The following is a 23,348-nucleotide window of genomic DNA, read 5'->3' as shown; positions in this document are numbered from 1 at the left end:
GTTGTGTGGCAGTGCAGCAAGCTGGCTGAGAACTGGTAACAATGCTGGATTATACAGACGCTTGTGCTGCCAAATGGAAATGGGTGGCATAGAAAGGCAGAATTGCTGCTGTCTCATCTTTAAGTAGCAAAACTACACCCTACTCAGCTGAGAATAATAATTATGTCCAGCAACATACCTGTGACACTAAGCTATCCCTGTTTAAAATAGAGTATAAAATTTAAGTACCAAAATAAAAGTTTATAACCAATAGGATAAAGCAACAACTCTATGTCCCCAGTTTAAGAAAACTGAGTTTAATAGACTGGCTTTTTCACTAGAAATAATACTAGAGATGTCAAAGTTCAGTTGCCACACTGCATGCTGGAATGTTACTGCTAAATTTCAACTACAACAAATTAATGAGAAACAAGTAATTAAAAAATGTTATGACATTCATCATGAGCAACAGTGGTCTACTGGGCCCTGCTCTTATGAACTGCTTCCGGCTAAGAAAGTCACTATGAACCATCTACAGTGAATGCCAAGTTGTATCATCAGATAAACAGCCTTGGTACACCTGGACTTTCCCACTGCTGGTTCCAGTGCAAGCTGCCTTCTCTCTTCCTTCATGCTTAAGCATTTGGAAGTCAGCCACTGATTGCAGAAACAAGAGCTCTGCCTTCAAATACTTCTTATCTGTAGAAATAAAACTAGGATATCACAAATTAATATCCTCTGTTCTGATCCTTTGTCTTTTTTCCTGTCATACCACTGTATCATCACCACCCCCTCAAAGAGTACCTTTACATCTCAGGAGAGATTAAGAATATACAGTTCAAGATGACCTATTACAAGAAGGTGAAAAAAGCCCCTCTTGATGCCAGGTCAGAGACAATCCAACAGAGGGAACCTCCAAGTTCAGGGCATCAGGTGCTGCAATCACTATGGGGCTTTAGCACAGGAAGTATTTAATCTATAAACACTGTTGAATCAATGCAAGCTGGAATACAAGCCTGCAAATCTACCACAGAACCAGTCAGATTATATCAATAAAGTCAAATAAAGCTGTTCCACACAATTTGAGTGGAGATACTCCTTATGAGGGCAGCATTCAACTGTTTCCTAAATGATCTGAATGACAATTAAAGCAACCTTAACTGCAAAGAATATTCTGCCTGGACTAGCTGTATTTTCAGGAAGTTGAACAAAGCACCTTCTCCATAGCAGTATGAGTCAATAACACAGTTCATTCTGGCAAGGTGTGTAACAAAATAGTACCAGCACGGGTAGATTCAGAGCCTAGCTGCTTCAAACACACAGGGGATTTGGAAGGATCACTCAGCATTCACTGGCTCAGGAGTTCAGTCCCTGAAGACTAAGTGTGGAACTAAAAGGACATTTTCACAGGTGGGGATGAGAAAAGGGAGGAAAAGAAGACAGAGGCCTCAAATCTATGCCTCTTCCTGAACTCAACAAGCCTTCAGATAACATTCAGACATAGGAAGAGAGGCAGCTGAGATGCAAACAGTCCAAGCCTTGCCCAAGCAAACTGATGTTCTGCAAACTGGCTCTTTTCCCTATCAGTCAATTCCTGGACACAGTGGATGTGGATCAATACCTCAGTACCTGGTAATCATGTAAGCCGCAAAAGGAAATCTTGCTTTGATTTTGTACACAGCTTTTCTGCTTGACTACTGAACCAACAGGCAGCTAGTGATGAAAACACATCTGTGATACTAGTTAAGAAACAGTAGCTGAAAAAACCTCAGACCAATGTACTGACCAGTGTAAAGATGTCTCAGATTTAAAAACTGTAAATGGTGAATTAAATAGCTTGCCAATAAAAAGAATTATTTGAATCCAACTGTTTTTCAAATTCAGTTTCAAGTGTGTACAGCAAATCCTTGTAAAGCTTTAAAAAAAATGGTCTTTTGATACATATGACATTCTAGTTCTTAAGAGAGAGAACCAAGAACTCACTGAAAAGTTGTTCTGGCTTATTCAACAGTTTCTTGAGTAAACATTGCAGAACTATCACTATAATCTGAATACCTAAGATGCTGGCACAATTCAATAACTAACCATTTAACAAATTGGGTATAAAAAAGAAATTTATGTAGTAATACCAATTCAGCACACAAATTCCATGCTTCACAAGTTCTGCTGCTGTGCAAGAGTCTTCCTAACATCTATGCAGCTAAATTCAGATTTTTAGGTCACTGCATGCCCAGATCAAAACAGCAGCAAAATATCTACCACTACAAGCAGCTATACCCAATTGTGCCTTTAGAATGAAGACTAATGCAGAAGTTGAGATGATCAGTGCCTGGTCACTGAGACAGGACACACGAACTTCAGTGTGCGCACCTTGTAAAGAATAGCTGAGTAAGAACAATTGCATTCAGGTTCTGATACAGATATGATACAATCAAGACAGATTAAAGTCACCAGACAATCAGATTAGGGAGAGGAGAGAAATCCTTCGATGACAATGTACAGATGGCAAGCCAGCATTACAAAGAACTCTAAAGGCACATTTCAGGTAACACGTTTCTGTTAAGACCAACCGCTTACACACGCAGGCACAACTCTTAATGGCTACCTCCCCCAACCCCCAACAATTTAAAAAACAAAATTAAAAGAGAAGTGCATTTTCAGTAATATTAACACCATTCAGTTAATCTGTTCAGTCCAAATGTTTAGCAGTATTTTCCTTATGGTGGTATGGGTTCTCTGCACTACTCCAATCCAAAAAAACCAAACAGGCAGAATTAGTAAAGGTTCAACTGTTGCACTATTTAACATTACTCATCAGAGCCCACTGGTCTCTTCTGTGCCCTCTTGTAGGGCAACCTCCTTGGTGAAGCTTTATCTAGATTTAAAAAAAAAAAGAAAAAAAGAGATAGTTGCATCAACTGTAATTGTTACATGAGCATGTATTTTTCTCCTCCCAAACACAAGACAAGCTGCCCTTCAAGTGCAATGCATCACCACAGAGAAGCCAGTTCCAACAACTTGTTACGGCTTTTTAACTACCAGCACCATAAATAGAAGGTAACAAAAAAATACTGTAACATGCAACAACAGGGTAAGGTTTGTCTTATTTGTCAATTACTAAAATGCAAAAAAACCCAAACCAAAAAAAAACCTTGTCATCCCTATGTGAAACTCCAGGCTTTGCTGCTTAGAAAATTTTCATGTTCAGTAATTGCACTTTTAGAAAGTTAAATGAATTATTTTGATGGCCACTGCCTTGAGTTTACATGGTTGAAGAATGTAAGATTGACTCTTCTTCAGACAGCTGTGTCTTGCATGTACTATTTCCACATTCAGACAACTAACAGCAGAAGAAAACTGTTGTGGAAAACTGCACTTTTCCAGGAAGCATCTACATTTGACTGGATGACCTTTAAGGCCCCTTCCCAACCAAATCATTCTATGGTTCTATGATTATTGCAGAGAATACTTTCAATAACCTTCAATACTCTCCATGAAATGCTGAAGTGATTGCTAAGTGGTGACTAATTTTCTCAAACAGAACAATCCCCAATAGCCTCCCTGGTCAGAGTTTGTGCAAACACAAGGAGCAGCCATCATGCCCTTACAGGCCAATCAGTACAGTATGAAGTGTCAATAATAAAAAAAGTCAAGAATATCTGAGATCTTGAAGGTCATTATTTTAAAGAATTCTAGTGTAGAGTTCTAACTGAAATTAACCTGGAGCTGAGAAAACCACAATTAAGAACAACTTAACCATTCATTTTTTCCTAAACTTCAAGCGTTCGGATATGAATATTTATTTGGCTTAAGAAAAGGATGGTGGTGGGGCCCAAACATGACCAGAATTTAAACCTTTCTAAGTCAGCTTGCTCTTCAGTAAAAAATAGTATTTAGACCTTCAGTTTTTCTTGCTAGAGGGAGGCTTTTCAAATTCCTGTGTCTGGGTTTTATACTATTCTAGTGTCTAACAGAAGAAAGTGTACAAGAAAGCTTTCATCTTCACAATTAAAGCACTAGTCTTTAAACCTATGTGGTGCAAGTACTCTTAAAAAGGGTAAAGGAATTTAAAAAGCCCAAAGTCATTAACTCCTGGCACAACTTCATACCACAGCTAAGGCCTCTAGCCCTTCTGCACCAAATGAAGCTCAGAATATGCTTATTTGATCAAAACAGCAGTCCCTGCCTAGTAAGGGTAGCTCCTGCAAAGGATTTTTGAACTCTGCATCTCATGTAGGATGTGCTTCACTGAGGCTTTCCCACCTCACAGCAGTGACTGCTACTGATGGCAGGAGTTTATCAGCCTGATACACCAAGGAGATAAACATCTGCCTTTTAGAAAAAGGATTCTGGGAACTGTGAGAGAAGACAATACTTCATCAATATTCTACTGAAACTATGTTCCTACAATATAACCAGAAATATCTCCATAAAATACATGAAAACATAAATTTAGAAGTATATAAAATGTATCCCATTGCGTGCATCTGTTCTGCATCTTTCACTGCTCATGCTACCTCACCAGTCACAGCATGCAGGAAGTTGTACTTCTATCCATGCCTAAGTATTACATGGACAACACACTTTTCAGCTCACAAAGAGTCTGCCTCACCTCTTCTACTTTGCACTGAAGCCATGGGAAAGCAAAAGAGAAGAAAGAGTAAGAGAAGTTAGAAATATCCACAGTCCAGAGAAATAAGATATTGGGTTTAGTGCTGGTATTTCAGGTGTCAAGTAGAACTTTTGGATTTGTGAAGGACATCAATAACAAGTAGTTATGTAGCTTTAGTTAAAACACACTTCTAATGCTTATATAAGACTTTGGTCTATAGGAAAACTTCCAAACAACTTACAGAAACTCTGAGAGGACATCTACTTTCTCCTATTTAAACCATCTTTGCAATCCAGGTTTTGGGTAGAGATCTTACACTGTTGAAAAATACTCTACAGAACAAATCATAAGAGTCACCAGTAGTCATTATCTTATCAACCAATAAAGTTTGTTCTACAAGGAATGGGCTGCTAAAGCAATAATCTCATCCTTAAGACAATTTGCTATTCCCTAGAAAATACATGCTGTTCTAAGAAATTGGTACCAGCTACTTACTCACTTACAATTTAATATTAACGTTAGGTTTGTTATGGTCTAGTCTGTGAAAGGCAGACTACTTACTTATTTGATTTAAAGTTTCTTGAGGAATCCAGCTCATATCAACATCGTTCTGATTTGATGTTCCCATCTCTACTTTCTGTACCGGTCTTTTCCTCTGAAAATTCAAGAAATAAGAAAGATTTTTCTTTTAAGTAAGACTTGGATAGCACAAGTATTAGAAATTACTAAAAAAGCAATATTTAGTGAATTACAATTATTTCACTAAGGTACAAACTTAAGGCTAGTCAATACACAGAGCTGTCTTTCCCATTAGCAATTTATTCCCCTAAGCTTTGTATTACCACTTCTAACACCTTACAACATTTATTCCACATAAAAGCACCAAGATTTCATGCACACCTGGGCAAATCCATTACACCTTTTGCTGATGATCAGTCAAACTTTGTGATGACAAGTTTTATTTTGCTTTCTCAGATTAGCACAATATTGTCACATGTGATCTGACCTTGCAAAATAATCAACATTATGGCAAAGCTTTGCTAAGAACTAAATAAAGGACTGACAGCTGATTTCCCCTGAAGTCTGACCTGGATTAGACTAATAGGCAGAAATAGAGAGCATGGGGAAAGTAAGTACTGAATCAGTAGACACAGACACCCAGTGATTACAAGGTATTCCAATTCAACCCCTTCAGTGTGGAGCCAAAGGGCAGATCCAAAGGGCACCAGGCTCAGCAACCAAAGTATCTTTCATTAGGAGCATTTTTTAAGAACACTCTAGTTTCCCCAATAATCTCGAAGGTTCTAAAAATAAATCTTGCACCTTTACCATCATATGCCAGAAGCAGTCACTGAACTGTTTTCTTTTCACATCAGAAAGGTTTTGTATTAACACGTACACAGACAAACATGCTACCCACCTTCCTAGACTCTAGCAACTGATGTAGGCCAACAATGACCAGCAGACCAAGGCCAGCAAGGAACATGTACATGAAGATCCTTTAAAAAAGTTTAAGAAACAATGCATTAACTAAAAATGTCAAGTTTTGAAGACAGCTTATGAAGAGGCATAGAAATTAAGCCTAATTTTGGCTGCACATCCACCAAAACTTTCTCAAGAACTTCTGTAGGGGGATAAGAGGGGAAAATACCCAAGGAATCTGAAACTAACATTCTAACAACTATAATGCAATTATTCTGACTTGGATTTTAGAAACACTAATTGTAAGTATAATTCTGAACAACAGAATGTTTGAAAAACGCTGTATAAATTAGGAAAATGTTATAATAAATACCAAAATTTACTAACTTCAAGAATTCTTTCGCACTATCACGAAGTTTGAAGATATTGAGTCACAGGCACTATTTCGGTCTGTGACAGTTTTAATCACTTCTAAAACCCTTAGAAGTGTCTTGTATGCTTTTAGCATGCTATTGCAAAGCAAGTGCTACTAGGACACTATTAATTTGCAACAGAGCTTTGAAAGACTTTGCTTATCTTGCTCTCTTAACTGTTCCACAGTTAAAATTCTACCTACAAAATCAATTTTCTTAATCTGTGCATTCTGGTTTGTTTAGAAGAATTTTATCTGAAGTATCTGTTGATACTCAGCAAGAGGTAAACCTAAGTTATAGCTAAAACTGGTTTGAGGATTAAGGAATTTACAGGTAAAGAACTTATTCCAAGCTGGACATGTGAACTCTCCTTTATGATAAAGGAAATTATGGAGTTAAATTGAAGAAGATACTTAATTTAAATACCTATCATAGGGCAATTTATCTGTTCACAGGACATTCACACAAACTGATTCTAGTATCTGAATTGTTTTGAGAGCTCCTTTTTCAGAGCATCACACATTTTCATGTGACCAACTGTTCTTTCACTTATACCCTTGTACTTGAGAAATACAAATTAATGCAACAGCGATTTATTTTGGATGACCTTTTCTAAAAGGAAGCCTGCTCAACAGGCAATTTCTATCTGTGGCAGCAAAGTTCACATATTCAGCATTGTCCACAAGTATTTCTGAAGATGAACTTTTCTAACTCACAGCTTCACTTAAAATTCCATTCCAGCGCTACAATATTTAATAGCATTTTAGCACAGCATAGCCTTGGAAGATATTTGGTGTGTCAGATCTACCCAAGTCTGAAAAAAATCACTCCTGGAAGATACCTACTACAGACAGGGTTTAGAGAACTCAATCATCCTTTGCTGTGCTATCTGGTACTCCAAATACAGTTTTTAGTTTATGTAAACTTAGACTACACTGCAATGTTCCAGAAGAAAGTTATTCCAGTCCTGACAGCAGGACTCACAGTCTGATACTAGGGACTCTCTGCATCTTTTAACTCTTAGGAAAAAGCACAGTAGCATAACAGAAGCTTAACAGCTTCGAATTGCTATGTAGCTGAAAAACACCAGGCTTAAGCCCTCTGAGCTAAAGCACATCTGTCAACTTCTCACTGACACAGTACCAGCCCTGAAGATTCCCACTAATAATAGAGATCTCAATTTTGGGACAAGTTTGCATTTTCAGTCTGTCAAATGCTGCTACATCATACACAAAACATAGCAGACCTAACACTCAATAAAATGACAATATAAGAACTATTTTCAATGGCACCATCAATAACCTGTTCTACCAGTGCACCAACTAAACCAGGATCTCCAGTCTCCTTACGTTTCTCCATCCAGCCCATCTTCTTTTTCAATAATGGTAACAGTTTGATTGAAGACAGCATCTTGAAAAACATTGCCCTAGAACAAAGTTTGCACATGACATTTTAAATTGATTTCTTTAACACATACACAAATGTTTACCTTTTTTCATGTTCTCAGAGAAATTCTGGAAAGCAGCAACTCCTGCACAAGACTTTCTTAAGGTTGCAAGTTATGCCAGTTTCACTCAACACATAAAAGCACAAATGTTCTGTTGTCCTCTACAGTTTTAAGACACCCCAGCTTCCACTGCTGATACAACTTAAGGTGCAGGTAGGCAATCACTTGCTGTGCTTATGTACCCACTGATTTGCTTAAATACTACAGAGGCATTCACTCTCTGGAGAGGTACTTGACTAAGCAGCTCCTTCCTGACACCTCCAGATGAACTGGAAAGACTCAAATGAATTGGAGCATTGGGCTTACACTGGCATCTCTGTAGTTGAGATTGATAACCAGACCGAAAGGACGACCACCCATAGGCTCAGCAGGGATGAAGGAGTACTCAAACGTGGCTTGTCTCTGCGGTGGAACTACTGTGTTCAGAGAGAGAGCTGTGAAGTTCTGGATGTAAAACTGGTAGTCTTGAGGGTACCGGAAAGAAGCATCGAGAGACTCGACAATGAAATCCTCTGTACCCTTATTGGTGAAGCCCACCAGAAATTTTACAATGTTGTTCGCTGGAAAGTCTGAAACACACCAAAAAAAATTCAACCATGAGAAATCTCATGCACCACACACAGACAATTCTAAACAGAGAGTATCTAGAACAGACTCTGTGGTTTCACTGTTTCAGGAAACACGATGTAGTCTAAGTAACAGTAAAGAGAATGGTGGATTAGCAGGGGACTCTTACCTTCGCCTTTCACAAATAAGATGGTTGTATCAGCACTGGGTGAGGCTTTAGGTTCTCCTGACAAGTCTTCTTCCTCTTTTTCTTCTGTCTAAGACAAGAGACTTTTTTGAAAAATCCTATAATGAACAGCGAAGCAAAAACCATGCTTGGTTCATGACAATCCCATGTGTCAAAGCAAGCAACAGCGGCAAGTACTTGTACCAAATCCTGCTCTTGCAGGATTAGCACCATAGTCTGTTCTCCCTCTAGATTTGCTGAGCATTCCTTTCAGCATTTATCTTTCTACTTGTTATATTTGACACAGTGACTAATCTGAACACATTTAGCTCTATTGAAGGGTTTGGAATCAAAAATCATCAGTAATGCTTCTGTTTGGGGGTGGAAGGAAAAGAATAGAATCTAAACATTAAGTGTTCACATCTAAGCTATTTCCAGTTAGAAAACAAGCATTTCAAAATAAAGACAGCCATAAAACAAACGCGTTATTTTCACTACAGGGAGTGTTTATGGCAGCTTTCTATTCAGCTTTAATTAGTTAAGTGTTATGTATGCCTGGAAATGGTTAGGCTATTAGAACTATGTAAGTCCACGGACTCATTCAAGCTCACCTTGTGATGAATCACTTTTTGACAAATGCAAGCATTAAGAGCTTATTTTCCATTTGGGGATCATCAGCATCCCCACCAAACAAAAACAAGGCTGACCCAGTATTGAACAGTCTCAGCTAAGTGCTGAGAACTCAGTTGGATCATTTGATTTCAGTGCTTAAACAACCTCCTGAAGCAGTGGAAATCCTACTGGATCAGTCATACACATACTATGAACTAGGGAACCAGAGCTGAGCATGTTGCATCTTGATTCCAAGAAATGAAATGAAATAATGAAAAACCCTTTTATTCGAGTGACAAATAAAAGAAATTGCCAAAAAAGCACCATGTTTTGTACCTGGGCCAAAAATAATGAAAAGGAAATTACATCCAAAAGTTTATTTAATAATATTCTGTCAATGCTGACATAGTATACCTTCTACAACTTAGCAAAGCTGGTCAACCATAAGCTCACCAACTTAATAACAGCAGTAAAATCTCAGAGAATCAAGTAACACTTTACAAAATCTTCATTTTTGTTATGCATGTTTTCTCCTACTAATGTCCATCAGAGATTTGAAAAAAATTTGCACCACTTTAAGCACACTGCCTAGCAAGCCTAACATGCCACTGCTATAAGCAGATCACAAAACTGTGTAAAACTGTTCACTTTTCTGTTTTTGATTTTCTGGGTAATTTTTTGAGCTTGTGTTGTAAACTAAGCTGTATTTTTTTAACAAGGGTTTTAGAATTTAGAATTCTTCTCACTTTACCGAGGTGCAGCTTCAGTGGGCTCCTATGAGAAGTTTTTTTTGTTTTGTTTTTTTTTTTTTGTGGCCTACAGTTTTGATAGTCAGAAATCAGGTTGTCCCCATGTGGCGTTTCAACTGGTAATTCAGAAAAAAAAGGTAAATCCTTCTGACACTTCAAACTGAACACAAGCTTAATCAGATACATGGAAATAGCCGCCTGAAAAAAGCAATGTAAGTAAATCCAATCATTTAATTTATCCAGTTTCAAGCATTTCTGGTCTAATTCATACTTTTGAAGTAACATTCATGTACAATTACCAAGTCTGTTGGCTCATCTTCTTCCACTTCAGCTTCATCATCCTCATCTTCAACTATAGTATCTTCCACAGCTTCCTCATCTTCTGTAGCATCTTGAGCTGCAACCAATAAACCTGCCAAAACAAAATGCAAATATAATAAAGTCTTTTAAAGGTCTAGTTAATCAACAAAAACCTGACATTTAAGTACAGCTCTCAAACTAATGTTTGAGGAACTTCTTTAAAACCTGCACAATACAGTTTTGAAGCCTCAGTTGCAAAATACTCCTATTCCAAATTATCCCTGTGTTGATCTTTCAGCCTTATTCCTTTGCTAAAAACTTTCTCATTTACTAATTTATCCACCACTAAGTTCAAAACCAAAAATTTACAGCTGGATGACACAAAGTTCAGCATTGGCTCAGCAATGCCTAAATTTGCAGAAGGCAACCAAGTTACATTAAATATGTGAAAATAATTCAATGTTGCAACTACAAAAAGGAAAATAAGGCATTCCTATTGACAGGAGCTTAATTTGTAACTACTATTTCTTCTAAGACTGGCAAGTTAACAAGTTATTAGCACACTGGTAACAGAACCCTTTGAAAGGTACCTAGAAAGTTACTTTGTTGGGTTTTTTTGGGTACTTATTTTCATCCAAGTTTTGCAACCTAAAGAATGTCTTTTTTACTACGATCTCCTCAACATCATCTATGCAACAGAACCCGAGCACCAGTCAGAAAAGAAACGTGACCTAGAGCAGGGCTCCGAGAGAAGTGCAATCTGATAGTCCACTGCCTCTTTGCTTTTGGGGAGCCAAGCCTCATATATTCAAACACTGGGCAAATATGATTAATAAAAATACTGGCCACAGGACAAAGTTCTGTCTGTTTGCAGTTCAGAGCACAAGCAAGCAAGTCTGACATCTAAAACACATGCACAAAACGGCGGGTTTGGGTTTTGTTTAAACAAAGGTAGTGTTTTCTGAATATGAAAGAGTAGAAATGAATGGATGACTGATTTACATAGGTCTGAAAAAAGACCTAGCTACTATAAATACAAAATTTAAAAGAAATACTTTAAAATTTTCACGGGAAATAGGAATCCTTGAGCAGGACAAGTATATCCAAGGACTTAAGAATTGCCAGTCAGTGCTAGAGAGAGCAAACCCAACCTCTCCTCTCAAGTGTCTTTAGAAGGCACACTCAAAGACTTTTGCTCGACCACGTGCAACACTTAACCTAAGCCTTAACTACAGTGATTTTATTTGATGTTTTAAACTTGTGTGGAAAAAATTCAATTTCTACAAAAATTCTTACAAAAAAAGGCGGAGGATTTTAAATTAAAAATGAACAGCACACAGATAGGCTGTAGGCACCCTTTGCCATCTGCTGCCCAGCACACCCTCAGACCCCTCACGGTAGATGTCAGAGGGGCTGATGATGTGGCAATAGCGGGAGGGCTCTGGGAAAGGACTCGCACAGGGCGTGAGCTGCAGCCCACTGCAGGAGCTGGGCGAAAAGCCTTCCCAAACTTAGTAGTAGGGAGGCAATTTCCAGATCGTGAATCAGATAACGCCACAGCGTAAACAGAGATTAGCGCTCCTCGGTGTCGCCAAGGACACTCGGGGGGTGGCGGCAGACGAGGTGGGAAGGCAGGGTGGCAGCCAGCGCATCTGCTGGGGAAAGTGGAACCAGCCCCGCGGGCGAGCGGGGAGAAGGACAAACCCGCCGCCGCCGCCTCCGGAGGGGCTCTCCGGCTCTCCCGGGCCGCTGTCACGGCCGGGCCCGAGGCCGGTGCCCGCGGGGCCCTGCCCGACCCCGCGGGTGGCTGCGCCGGAGGGGCCGGAGCGCGGCCTTAGCCTTGCCCCCGCCCGGCGCCTCGGACGGGCCCGGGCCCCGCGGGCACCGCAGCCCCGGCAGCCGCCACGTGCGCGGGCGGCCGGGGCGATGAATGAGCGCAGCCGCCGCCGCCTCTCGGCGGAGCTTCCGCAGGCCCGGCCGGAGCGGCTCCCTCTCCCCGCGGCGCCGCGGAGATCCCCCACACACCCGCACACACCCACCGGCCCCGCTCCCCGGCAGTGACGGCCGCCCAACCGCCCTCACCTGGGCCGCCGCGGGCGCTCCCGAGCAGCAGCGCGGCGGGGAAGACGAGCAGGGCGAGCAGCAGCAGCTGCGACAGGCGGCTCATGGCGACGATGAGGACGGCGGCGACCCAAGCCCTCCCGCGCACCCTGCCCCGGCGCTGGCTGCCGCGGCGGGATGTCTAAATGGCGGCGGCGGCGGGCGCTGGGGCTGGAGCGGCAGCTGGAGCCGCCTCCCCCCGCCGCTCCATCCGGGGCCGCGCCCGCCCCGCTCCGCCTCCGCGGACGTGGCTCGGCCGGGCAGGAGGCGCGGCGGCCACGTGAGCGCCCGGCGGGGGCGGCGCTTCCTGCGCTCCCGGGGAGGGCCGGCGGCGCCCGGGAGCCTTCGGTCAGCGCTCTGTGAAATACAAAGCTGTGTTTCGTGTCGGGTACATACAGGCAATGCGTGTATTTGTGATTGCGGTATGTGTGGAAACCGACCATGGGGCAGTTATAAAGACGAATTCTAATAATAACTGGGGAAAGTAAAGCATGGAAGAAGGCCTTTGAACCTATCGTTTGTTCACAGTTAACCTTTATAAGTCTTAAGTTGATTTAGGAACATTTGAATTAAAGCGTTAAGGATGTTGCTGTTTGACAGGACCTTTCTGCTTGCAGTAAGTCTTAAAGAGTTTTGCAATAATAACCTTTTGAAATATAATTTTAGAATATTGCTTGTATTCTTGAAACTACACCTTTAAAAAATATAAAAAGGAAACATGCTTATCTCACACCTTAACAAAACAGTGAAAAGCAGCTTGAGAAAGGAAGATGAACATCAACTCAAGGATTAATAGTTTCGACCAAGGGAAGCTGGACATCACTGTTATGAGATTTATAGTCCTTGCAATTAAAAGGTGGAGCCACATCCGGAGAGCTGGACTTCACCAGATGGGATGCTTCTTCCTTCTTTCAGGAACTGGACCACCTGGGGACCATCTGGGGAGACTCCTTTCTGGGATACATCCTGAGAAAAACTAAATCACAATAGTGTATAGAATTGTGACGTAAAAATTGGGAATAGAAACTGCTGGTGAGTAAAAATTGGGAATAGAAACTGCTGAGAAAGCTGATGAGTACCCCTATAAATACCTGTAAGCCTCAACCATCGGTGTGCAGTTGGAAGGAAAACTTCCCACTGTACCCAGCACTGTATTGCTTATACTTCACCATATGAATTAATAAATTGATTGCTGCTTGAATATTGGCCTTGTCAAGCTTCTCATTTATAACAGCTCCCAGCGCGGCGTCCCGCTCCCGGGAAAGGCCAGCGGCACCGAGCCTTTGACAGCGCTCCCCATGCATCGGGTGGTCCGTGGTCCGTCCTGCACAGAGCCAGGGATTGGACTTTGACAGTCCTCATGGCATTGGAAAAGGTGGGATTTGAGGATGTCAGCTGTCAAACAGCAGCCAGCAAACAAGCTCTGTGTGATGTCCGGGTGTTAGAAAGACAAATTACTTGCTGGTAGAAGTGCCTTGTTGAGGTTTAGGCCTTGACGTGCTACAATGTTCTCAGACCTGGGCAGAGCCTGGGAAGAAGGATGTAGCAATAAGAGTGGGCACAAAGAATGCAGAATTTACAGGCCACAGGGACATTTGGCAGAACTCTAAAGATAAGGATGAAACTTAATAAATTGTGCTGAATTACCTCTGTGTGGATAAAAGGCAATTCTGGCACACGGAGACCACCGACCCGAGAAACCCCCTGACTCCTAAGCAAAGAAAGACTGAGCATGTGGATTAATTAGCGTGAGAAGTGAGACACTCATTAACCAATAAATGATAGAATACGACTTAATAAGAGAACTATGTAACTTGTAGATAACGAACGTTATTGCCTTTGTTTGCTAAAATGTATAAATAGTGAAAGGTTTTGATAGGTGATGTGCTTGACTTGTGGAATACCACTGAGCAGCCAGGCTGGTGCAACTCTGGAAAAAGTTATCAATGTCTCTCTGGAGTGTGAAATTATTGGCTTATTGCACACCAGGTAACAAGTCTAGTTTTTTCTGGACAACAGTGGATCCCTTCCAACTCAGAATATTCTGTGATTCTCTGGGAAGTAGGCCAACATACCTCTGGAAAGACCAAGGATAAAGCATAATACTGAAACAAAGGTGCTATGGAAATCTCAAAATTCCATGTTACTCTAGAATAGCTGGTTTTGAGTCATATATTTGCTGGTTTAATTGAAAGTTTCCCAAAGCATGATAGGCAATGAATATGATACTGATACATTGCCTTTATCTCAGTAGACTTTTTGTTAAATACAATGCAAGGGATGTTAAAAGGGAGAGCTTTCCCAAACCCTACAATCAAAACATTCACTGAAAATAAAAATGCCAAGGCCCAAACCAGACTCCCTCTATCCTTTCTCTTTTCTCCCACAGTTTATTCAGTAATTTGCATAAAAGGTAAAATGAACAAGAGCAGTGTTAAGATACATTCTATATTTGAGGTAACTTTAATTTGTCATTTGGGCATATGCAGCTTGCTGTCATGACAATGGTAAATGTAGTCTTGAGGCTTTCATTTTTCAATTTCACTCATTTGATTTTGAACAAAATTACACTAAAAAATATCAGAAGTAACCATTCTAGCTCAACTTAATCTTATTTTAACATGCTTACAATGTTATTGAAATGCTGTTAAGTGTTGACTAAAAGTGGCATGTAAATATGAACACTGGAAAACATTCATTGCTACTGGTAAAAGTATTTCTAGTCAGATAATATCCACTCAATGGTGTAATATTACCTTTTCTGTAACGATCTTTCACCAGGTGGTGGTGTCTTTATCCTAGTTGTGATTTGGTTGTTTTGGAGGAGTTTTTTGGGGTTTTTTTTTTTTTTGTTTGTTTTTTTGTTTTTTTTTGTTTGTTTGTTTTTTTGAGGGAAAGCAGCTAGTTATTTTTTCTTCAGGAAAGTGAAAGAATACTGGCATGCTGTAGGAGGTTTCCTATATAGCACTTTGTGTCTTCTACACAGTGACTATGTACTTTAAGTGCTGCTTTTCCATCTGAGTTAACTGTTCTTGGTGTTACTAATTAATTAACCTGCATGGTGCTGCTCTTACTGGGTTTGTATGTGCCTGTGGAGGCACACAAAGGTGTTAATTAAAATTGTACCTGAAAACAATTGCGGTGCCTTGACCAGCTTCAGCAACAAACCGAGCCAAGACTGACTCCGATGTTACAGCTGCACCTGGAAGCCAATTATGCTGCATTCTCTTGTGCTAAGTATTCTACCCACATTAAACAAGTTATAATTTGAAAGAAAAGTCTCTACGAAAACCTGAAACCAGCTGCAGAGATTTTTTTTTTCTCTGTGCATGGACTGCTCCATGTGTTTATTCCCAGGAAGTAAAGTGTTGTTATTCCCAGTAAAGTAAGTGTTAACAATATTTGCCACTATTGTGGCATTGAGCTTTGACATCTGTTATGTTGGATGCTAATTCTAAGACTGGTGTTCACTCAGAGTTCATGTTGCCCCTGGGAATATGATTGCAGTCATGTACAAGAATTGTATCCTGCATTTAAAAGAGGGTTTTCCCTTAAAAATTACATGTAAAACTGTTAGGAGGAAATGTGCCTTCAATTTCATAACGAGTGTTACAAAAAGGGTGAGCATTCCTAGATTCCTAGATCTATAAATAATATTTACCTTACATTTCCATTTTGAACTTCTTAAATGAATCTCCCAGATGTGTTTCCCCTTTGAAGATAACAGCAAAATGCAAATAACTTTATGTAGAGACTTATTATTTTTGCTTATCAAGAATTGCTTTTGGCATGGCCAAGGGTTCAATAATCAGCTGGACTACCTCTTCATTATTTACTCAGTACCTTCTATGAGAGATGAATTCAGCAAAGCACTTTTAGGAGCAGTGTCACATGTACAGTCCTAACCTGTTTTCTGCTTCCTGTTTCTCACTTTTGGATGGCACTTCTTGTGTCAGGAAAAAGCTGGCTGCAATATAATCTGACTAGGATAGAGAGTTTGCTTGTATTGTAGAAGGAAATTTTTTTGGGAAAATCAGGAGGATCACTTGCTCCCTGAGTTTTCCTGGAATTTTACATGTTAGCAAAATGTTTAGAGACCTTAATTTTTTCTCAGCTGTTTTTTTGTGGACATTGCTGTAGGTGTTAATGCCTTGCAGTTGCTATCACATGCCAAGGACTGCGTCCTTCTTAGTTCTCTTCAGGTTCAGATTGATGCAATAGTTTTGATAAGTAACCCACTATTTCAGTGCACCCCAAAAAGGTAACTTGTTATTTTTGCTTGCTGTTTTCTTCTGAAACTTTTCTGGGGCTAGCAGATAAGGTCAATTTTTTTGCTTTCAGAAACTGTCAAAAGGTCTAAAATCTTCTTTTAATAGTTGGTGATTTTGTACCCTTCCATATTTTGTGATGCCTGCTGAAATCAGAAGAGATAACATTACTTTTTTAAAAAAAATTGTACTAAGATTTATCTCTTCATTACTTTGTATAGTTCAGAGAAATAATTATATGAATATTAAATTCTCAGGGTTTTTCCTCCTTAATTTCTATAGTACTTTTCAAAATTACAAAAAGTTATTGTATGTGGTAGTTATTAAAAATTCAAGTGAGAATCTCCCACTTAGACCTGTCAAGCTGACATTATTCTTTCTCACCACTGATTATAACTGTGGGGAATCAACATGTCTGAAATCTATGCAGGCAGAAAGAGGTCATACAGCAACCCCCATCCCTGGAATTCCTGTCAGCTGCTTCTACTGGGTGATAGCACAGGAGACAAACCGGTGTTCACAGGAGCTCTTAATGAGATCTGCTCAATTTTTGCCTGAATTGTGGTGGTTCTTTGAAGGCTGATGCTTTCTCAAGTTTTTTGCTGGAAGGAACTTTAGCAACCCTATTGCAGAAAGTTGTCTCAACCACACACAGATTCTGTATTTTATCTAAGAAAAAAAAGATAAAAGGAGAGGGATACCTCTCTGGAGATATCTCTCAGATAAATACATGGGAAATTGTGTTCCACAAACTTGACTGAATAACTAGATTTTTTTTTTTTTTGAGAATTGGAAAAAATCAAATTAAAACTGTAATAGTGTAGATAAATTTGTAATTGTTAACTATGATTGCTTAATCAGATTTATGGATTCCATATGCTCCATATGATGGTAACAGGAAAGGAACTTCAGAGCTCCCTTTGGCCTTGAGATTCTGTGCAACACTTGGGTTGGGGTGATGGTTTTGCAATATATACAGCTTAAAGCATACGGAGTATTTTTAGTCACCAGATTTTTTATCTCCCCTCTGCATGAAAAACAGAAACAAAGTTGTTGACATGAAAAGATAAAAAGCTATTTTTATTCTACACTGCAAGTTAATTATTGCTACTAATTCAGTGATAGGTTGGCTATTTGGTGAATTTCACAAGTCCAGTCTTTCTCACTTAGGGAGTGCACTACATATACTGCAGCAGTATTTGTTAGCAGCACTGAGTATATCCAAACAACCTCCAATCTCTTGGTTTTATCATTGTGAGTATTGTCACATATGGTGAAAGCAAAAATCTATTTTAAGCCTAAAGTACAATAGGGAAATAAAATATAGCCAGAAAGAGAACGTGTACATGTAATTGCATATGGAGTAATCAGTAAGTAAGAAAGCCACCCATGGCTAAGATAGAGTTGCCAATGTTAAAGGGGAAAAAAAAAGGAAAATTGAAGATTTATTTCTAGATGTTACACTTCATGCCATGGAAAATTAACAAAGCAGATCTGTTTTCTTTGTGAGTGACTTCTACATCTCTAATCATTATTGGATTGCATCTAGAATATTGTGTCCAGTTTTGAATGTTTCCCAACCCATGCAAGACAAGCTTCTGCAAAGTTGAAGAAAGAGAGAAGGTAACATACTATGCAACATTTACATTCTGATCCTTTCTTTCCTTTTCCCCTTGAAGTAGTAAAAAAAGGTTCATTATCTTTTTATTCCCTCATTTACTTGAAATAATAAATTGCAAAGTATTTCATCAGTGCTTGAAATTAGATTATTGCATAAATATCTGTGTAATACAGAATTCCACACTTGGACTCAAATCCAGTAAAGGACTTCAGGAGCACTATCTTACCTTTAAAGTTCTTAAAGTAGTAGCTTTTTTTTAACAGAACCCTCAGCTGGAACCTGTGGAAGTTTGTCCCTAGAAGGGAAGGGGAACTGCTGCACCTGGCAACTGGGAACTGCTGCACATGGCAGCTAGGATTGTGCATTATAGACACTTTCAGTGCTTACAGTATCAGACTGAATCATGCTGTAGCTGTCTGGGGTTCTCTGACTATATCATATCTCTTTCCATTGGTTTTGAGCTGCAGGATGTGGTTTTTCCTTGAAGGTCTTTCACCTTCTGTTGCTTCAGCTTTTGGTTCTCCCTTCTGAACTCACAAATCTGTTGTTGTGTTTTCTTCATCTCAGCTTGCTCATTTTCAAGTTCTGCTTGCAGGATTTTAAGCCAAGGAGTCAGCTTGTTATATTTAGATAGTGGCTGTTGACTTTCTGCCAGCTTGTCATCCCTTTCTCCCTGGAATTTTGTTTGCAAGGACAGGAGCCATTTCTGTGTGTATCCTCCTTTTCCTCCCTCAGCGCTGCAGGATGCTGGCCAAGGAGCCAGGCTAGGGCTAAGGTTTTCTATCTATGGATACACTGTGTGCATTCCCTGTTATCTCTGCAGATGGAGATTGTGTGGCTGACACTGAGAAAGGCTGACTTGGCCAAAGGAGGAGGCCTCCAAAGGTGGAGATGGGAAGGTCCTGCTTCAGCTCTGAGGAGTGAAACAAAGTGATATCACTGAAACTTCGAAGGACACAATGGTCAAAAAGTAACTTTTGTTGATTTAAGGGTGGTTTCAAGATTAAAGCTCATCCCTGCATGTGCTAACAAGCTCAATGAAGAGCATCCTACTATATATATGACTCTCACTCCACCCAAATCATGCTGTACATAAAGAGGGAGAAGGACAACAAGATTGGGCTGTGTACAAGGAGCTGCAAGTAGCTCCCTGTTCTGTCAGTGGAGAAAATCCCTTCAGTGGGATCATCTTTATCCCTTCATTTTATCTCCCTGTTTTCATTCTTCCTTGGCAGCAAGTATTGTCCCAAAATGCTGGAGAAAAAAGTCCTCACCAACTTTCAACATTTCCTAGGGGAACAACACTTTCTATCATCAACTAATTAGAAGAAGGAGGGGTCACATGGTTTGACAGCATTCTATTCAGAGAAAGTGGAAAAGCAAATGAGGAAAAATGTGAGTAAACTTCACCAATAGTGTTACTGTAGTTGTGGAGATGTGTCATTCTGCTATTGCAAAAGAAGAGGTGACACCATTCAGTTTATGCAAACTCATTTTTTACCAACTTCAGTGGAAATTTTCCATCTGTGAAGATAAGTCAGTGAGGGCAAAATTATAAAATCATGAAAATTAAGAAGCTCACCCTTATACAGTGTCTACAATCCTTGCACCTGCATCAAGTTCCAGTGGGGTGACAAGTCTAAAGAGTGTAATTTTCAGATTTTGGCCTAACGTACAGTAATCTCAGATTTTAAAGCAAGAAGTTTTAAAAAGGAAACAAAACCCACTAAAAAATCAAAATCCAGCTGTTGGCTAACCCCTTTGATTGTAGAAAATCAAGAAAATAAATGTTAACATTAAAGAAAGAGGAAATAAAAAAGTCTTCCATGCTCTATGAATTGTTCTGTTTACTGAATTTTGAGAAGGTCAGTTAAAGAGAGATTTTACTCACTGAAGACAAAGAAAGAAGGCAAAACCCATGTTTGAAATGCCACTGAGTTAGTCTGTTGGAAGAAGGCTATACATTTTTTCACTGTATTTCCTAGATATATAATAAATTTAGCAATGAACAGGAGTTGCATTTGATCCACCATGTTTAAATTATTTTGTTTACTTTTTGTCTTACACCACCTGTAACTGAAGGAAAAAAAATGTAAAAAAGAAGAAGCATTTTACATTCTGGTGGAAACCCTCTGAGAGTATTTCCCCTTTTGTCGTTGTATGTTACACTGTTCTTTATACCTATTTTCATTTCTCTGTTTGACTGTATCAGGTCTGGTATGTGCACTGTGTTCTCATGGAAAGAATCCGATTATATACTCATGTTATTCTCTCTCCAGTTATTTGGAGGCTATATTTGTTGTGCAGTGGCTGCCTACCAAAAGCATGTAATTTGTAACTTCTTCAATTTTAAATTTTAATTTGATGTTTTAAATTTGTAATAACTGTAATTAAACATTATTTAATTTAAATATTAATCAAAATTTTAAATAATTTGTAATCAGAATGGGAACTGAAATGCAAATGCATTACTCCCTACATTCATTACTCAGTTAATTCAAGGCACAACTCCAGCACCTGCATTTGGTATTCTTAGCACTTCTTTTTTATGTTACACATCTGTGAGGCCTGGCACTTACTTATAAAATTTTGCAATATTAATGCAAAAATACACTACTACTAATTTTATCAGAGAAGGGTGTTTTCATCATTCATGCCTCCGTGGAATCTTACCATGGCTTCTTGCTAGCTGATTCAAATCAGTTCAAATTATCTTCTCCAGGGAACTGTTTCTCAGTATAAAAACCTGAGTATGTCTTGAATAGAGAGACAGAGGGTTGAAGGAGAAAATAAGCCATGTCTGTTATGGAGGATACTTTAATAATGCAATCCAGCAGTGACTCCATATTTCTGCAAATGGCTCTTCATGAGATCCTACAATGGGCTTTACTGATGATTATTCTGACAATGAAACATCTCCCAGGCTCTTGCATTCTTTTTTAGTATTGTCTTCTTTTGTCAGCCCAACACCCTCCTTTGATGTGGTTGTTCTTCCTTGCCTAGGGATTCCTTCTCTGGGAAAAATGTATCCACACCCAAAGACTGCTTCCACTTGACTATGCAGAAAGGTATGTTGGTTCTACAGCAAGTGTTTCTATGGCTTAGGGAATCTGTTGTTTGCTGAGAGGTATCCCAAAATTTATATGGAAGAAGAATTAAGAATTTATATGGAAGAAGAATTAAGAATTAATTCTTCAAAAGAAGAATTAAGTTTTTTTGAGTGTTTTCAGAGGATATTCATGGAGATAATACAGCTGAGGAAAACAGGTATTTTGTTTCAAACTTAATGAATGTATCACTTGGCCTCCTCAGTGTGTATCCTTCTTCATCAGGAGTCCTCTAACAAAAATATGATGGAACTACATGAACATTCACAGCAGTATTCAAGTAAGATATTAGCTAATTTCTCTTTCATATATATGTGTGCCAATTCCATTTAAACCAATGTCTTGTATAAAGTGGAAATATAGCCTAGAATATTGGAATATCAATTGTACTGCATGAGATAGAGAAGATACTGATCACTTGCTGTGTTGCTGTAATAATTGCTCAGGATATAGATGCCATTTTCCATTTTCAGATAGGTTTTCATGTCAATCATCTCACAGTCCCTTGACCATGCTTTGTTCCCCCCTTTCATGTCTCCCCATGCTCTGTACAGTCTGTATTGTTCATGTGCTTCACTCATGCCATGGCAGTAAGAGCTGACCTCAAAATCTAACAAAGTCTGTTGATTTCAACAGGTTTTACACCAACTAAAGATCTGGTAGACAGCGCTGTGAGCTACCAAGTACTGCCTGGCATACATTGGCAGGGGAGGGGAGTGTGACAGATATATGTCATTATAACTTGCTCATCCTAGCACATGGTACTTGAAATCCCTCTCATGTTTAGCCTCACCAACAAGAACATACTGCATGTCAGATTTTCCAAGATGGGCTCAGAAGCACGGGTTGCTTCACAGAGCTGGCAGGCAGCATCTTTTCTTGCCACTGACTTGTACATTTCATCCTGCAAATATGAAAAGGAAGCTCCTGGTGGTTCTCTCAGGTCAGTCTTCTTCCAGGAAGGAGCAGCACTGCAGTGCTCCCAGGGAGTCTGAGTATGGTCTCTGTTCCCAGCTTCCCAGCTTCTGTGTGAACCAGAATATATACCTGTACTACATAATATGTCATGTTAAGTACAGAATTATTGCATCTTGCAGTGTTAACAAACATTTTTACTCTTAATCTTCAGGAAATATAATAATGTAGCCATAGGAAGAGTAAGGGAGGTAGTATTTCCTGAGGAGTCTCATGGGACAGGGAACATGGAGCTACAGTGGTCCAAGCTAAATACGTACTCTCATAGATAGTCTTTCCTGCCATGGATTAGGGGTGATAACTGGTAGGTCTCTGACACCTTTTTTCCCATTCTCCTTCTGAAAGTATCACCATTGCCTAGTGGATTAACCCTGTTGCAGATTAATTGCTTGTAGAACAGTTTTTGCCTGCTTCCAAAGGAGCTCTTAAAGCCTGGGATAACAAAAGTGTGCTGCATCCAAGGCTGTCAAAAAAGTTACACAGAAGCCTGAAGCATAGAAGGAATAAAAGTGAATGTGGAAATCCTCTGGCAGGGTTATGTTTCAAACAGTCCCTTGTCATTACAATAAATGGGAATGTTTACTTAAGAGCACTGAATTATTTATTAGAGAGTGAAATAATCCTGTAGAACAGTGCCTTCTCTACACACATGGATTAACCCATGGGGATTAGGAGTCCTCCAACACCTGGTTCTAGGAAAAAGATCAGTAAACAGATGATGTTAATCTGATTTCTGCTGACGTGGCTGTGCATTGGGGAAAACGGGCACAGAGACTCTCAAAGAGCTGACTTCATGGAAGTGTTGCAGATGCAAATAACACCTATTGTATCAAATCTATTTTAAAGGTATCTCTGCACAAGCATCTATGTTTTCTGCACAATCACATGTTTTTCATAGCCTTTATACATACCACTTGGATTATGCAGAAACATCTACAAAAAAAGAGACT

General features: G+C 39.7%; 1 protein-coding gene across 2 annotated transcripts; it reads right to left on the bottom strand.

Annotated features, from left to right (window-relative positions):
• Positions 1-286: 286 nt before the first annotated feature.
• On the bottom strand, positions 287-12,648 carry SSR1 (signal sequence receptor subunit 1). 2 transcript variants are annotated; one of them, XM_058044556.1, is made up of 9 exons: positions 12,410-12,648; positions 10,327-10,439; positions 8,670-8,757; positions 8,240-8,502; positions 7,776-7,852; positions 6,012-6,090; positions 5,153-5,246; positions 4,592-4,606; positions 287-2,854 (listed from the first exon to the last, which is right to left on the bottom strand). In XM_058044556.1, exons 1-9 carry the CDS (start codon positions 12,492-12,494, stop codon positions 2,787-2,789), a joined length of 882 nt encoding a protein of 293 aa, XP_057900539.1. In that variant the 5' UTR covers positions 12,495-12,648; the 3' UTR covers positions 287-2,786. The 2 variants fall into 2 exon arrangements, with proteins under 2 accessions (XP_057900539.1, XP_057900608.1); XM_058044625.1 differs by lacking the exon at positions 4,592-4,606.
• Positions 12,649-23,348: the final 10,700 nt, after the last annotated feature.

Source organism: Melospiza georgiana, chromosome 1 (assembly GCF_028018845.1).
Source record: "Melospiza georgiana isolate bMelGeo1 chromosome 1, bMelGeo1.pri, whole genome shotgun sequence".
NCBI classification, from domain to species: Eukaryota; Metazoa; Chordata; class Aves; order Passeriformes; family Passerellidae; genus Melospiza; species Melospiza georgiana.
The sequence above is the reverse complement of the archived record's forward strand: the minus strand, read 5'-3'. Positions and strand labels throughout refer to the sequence as shown.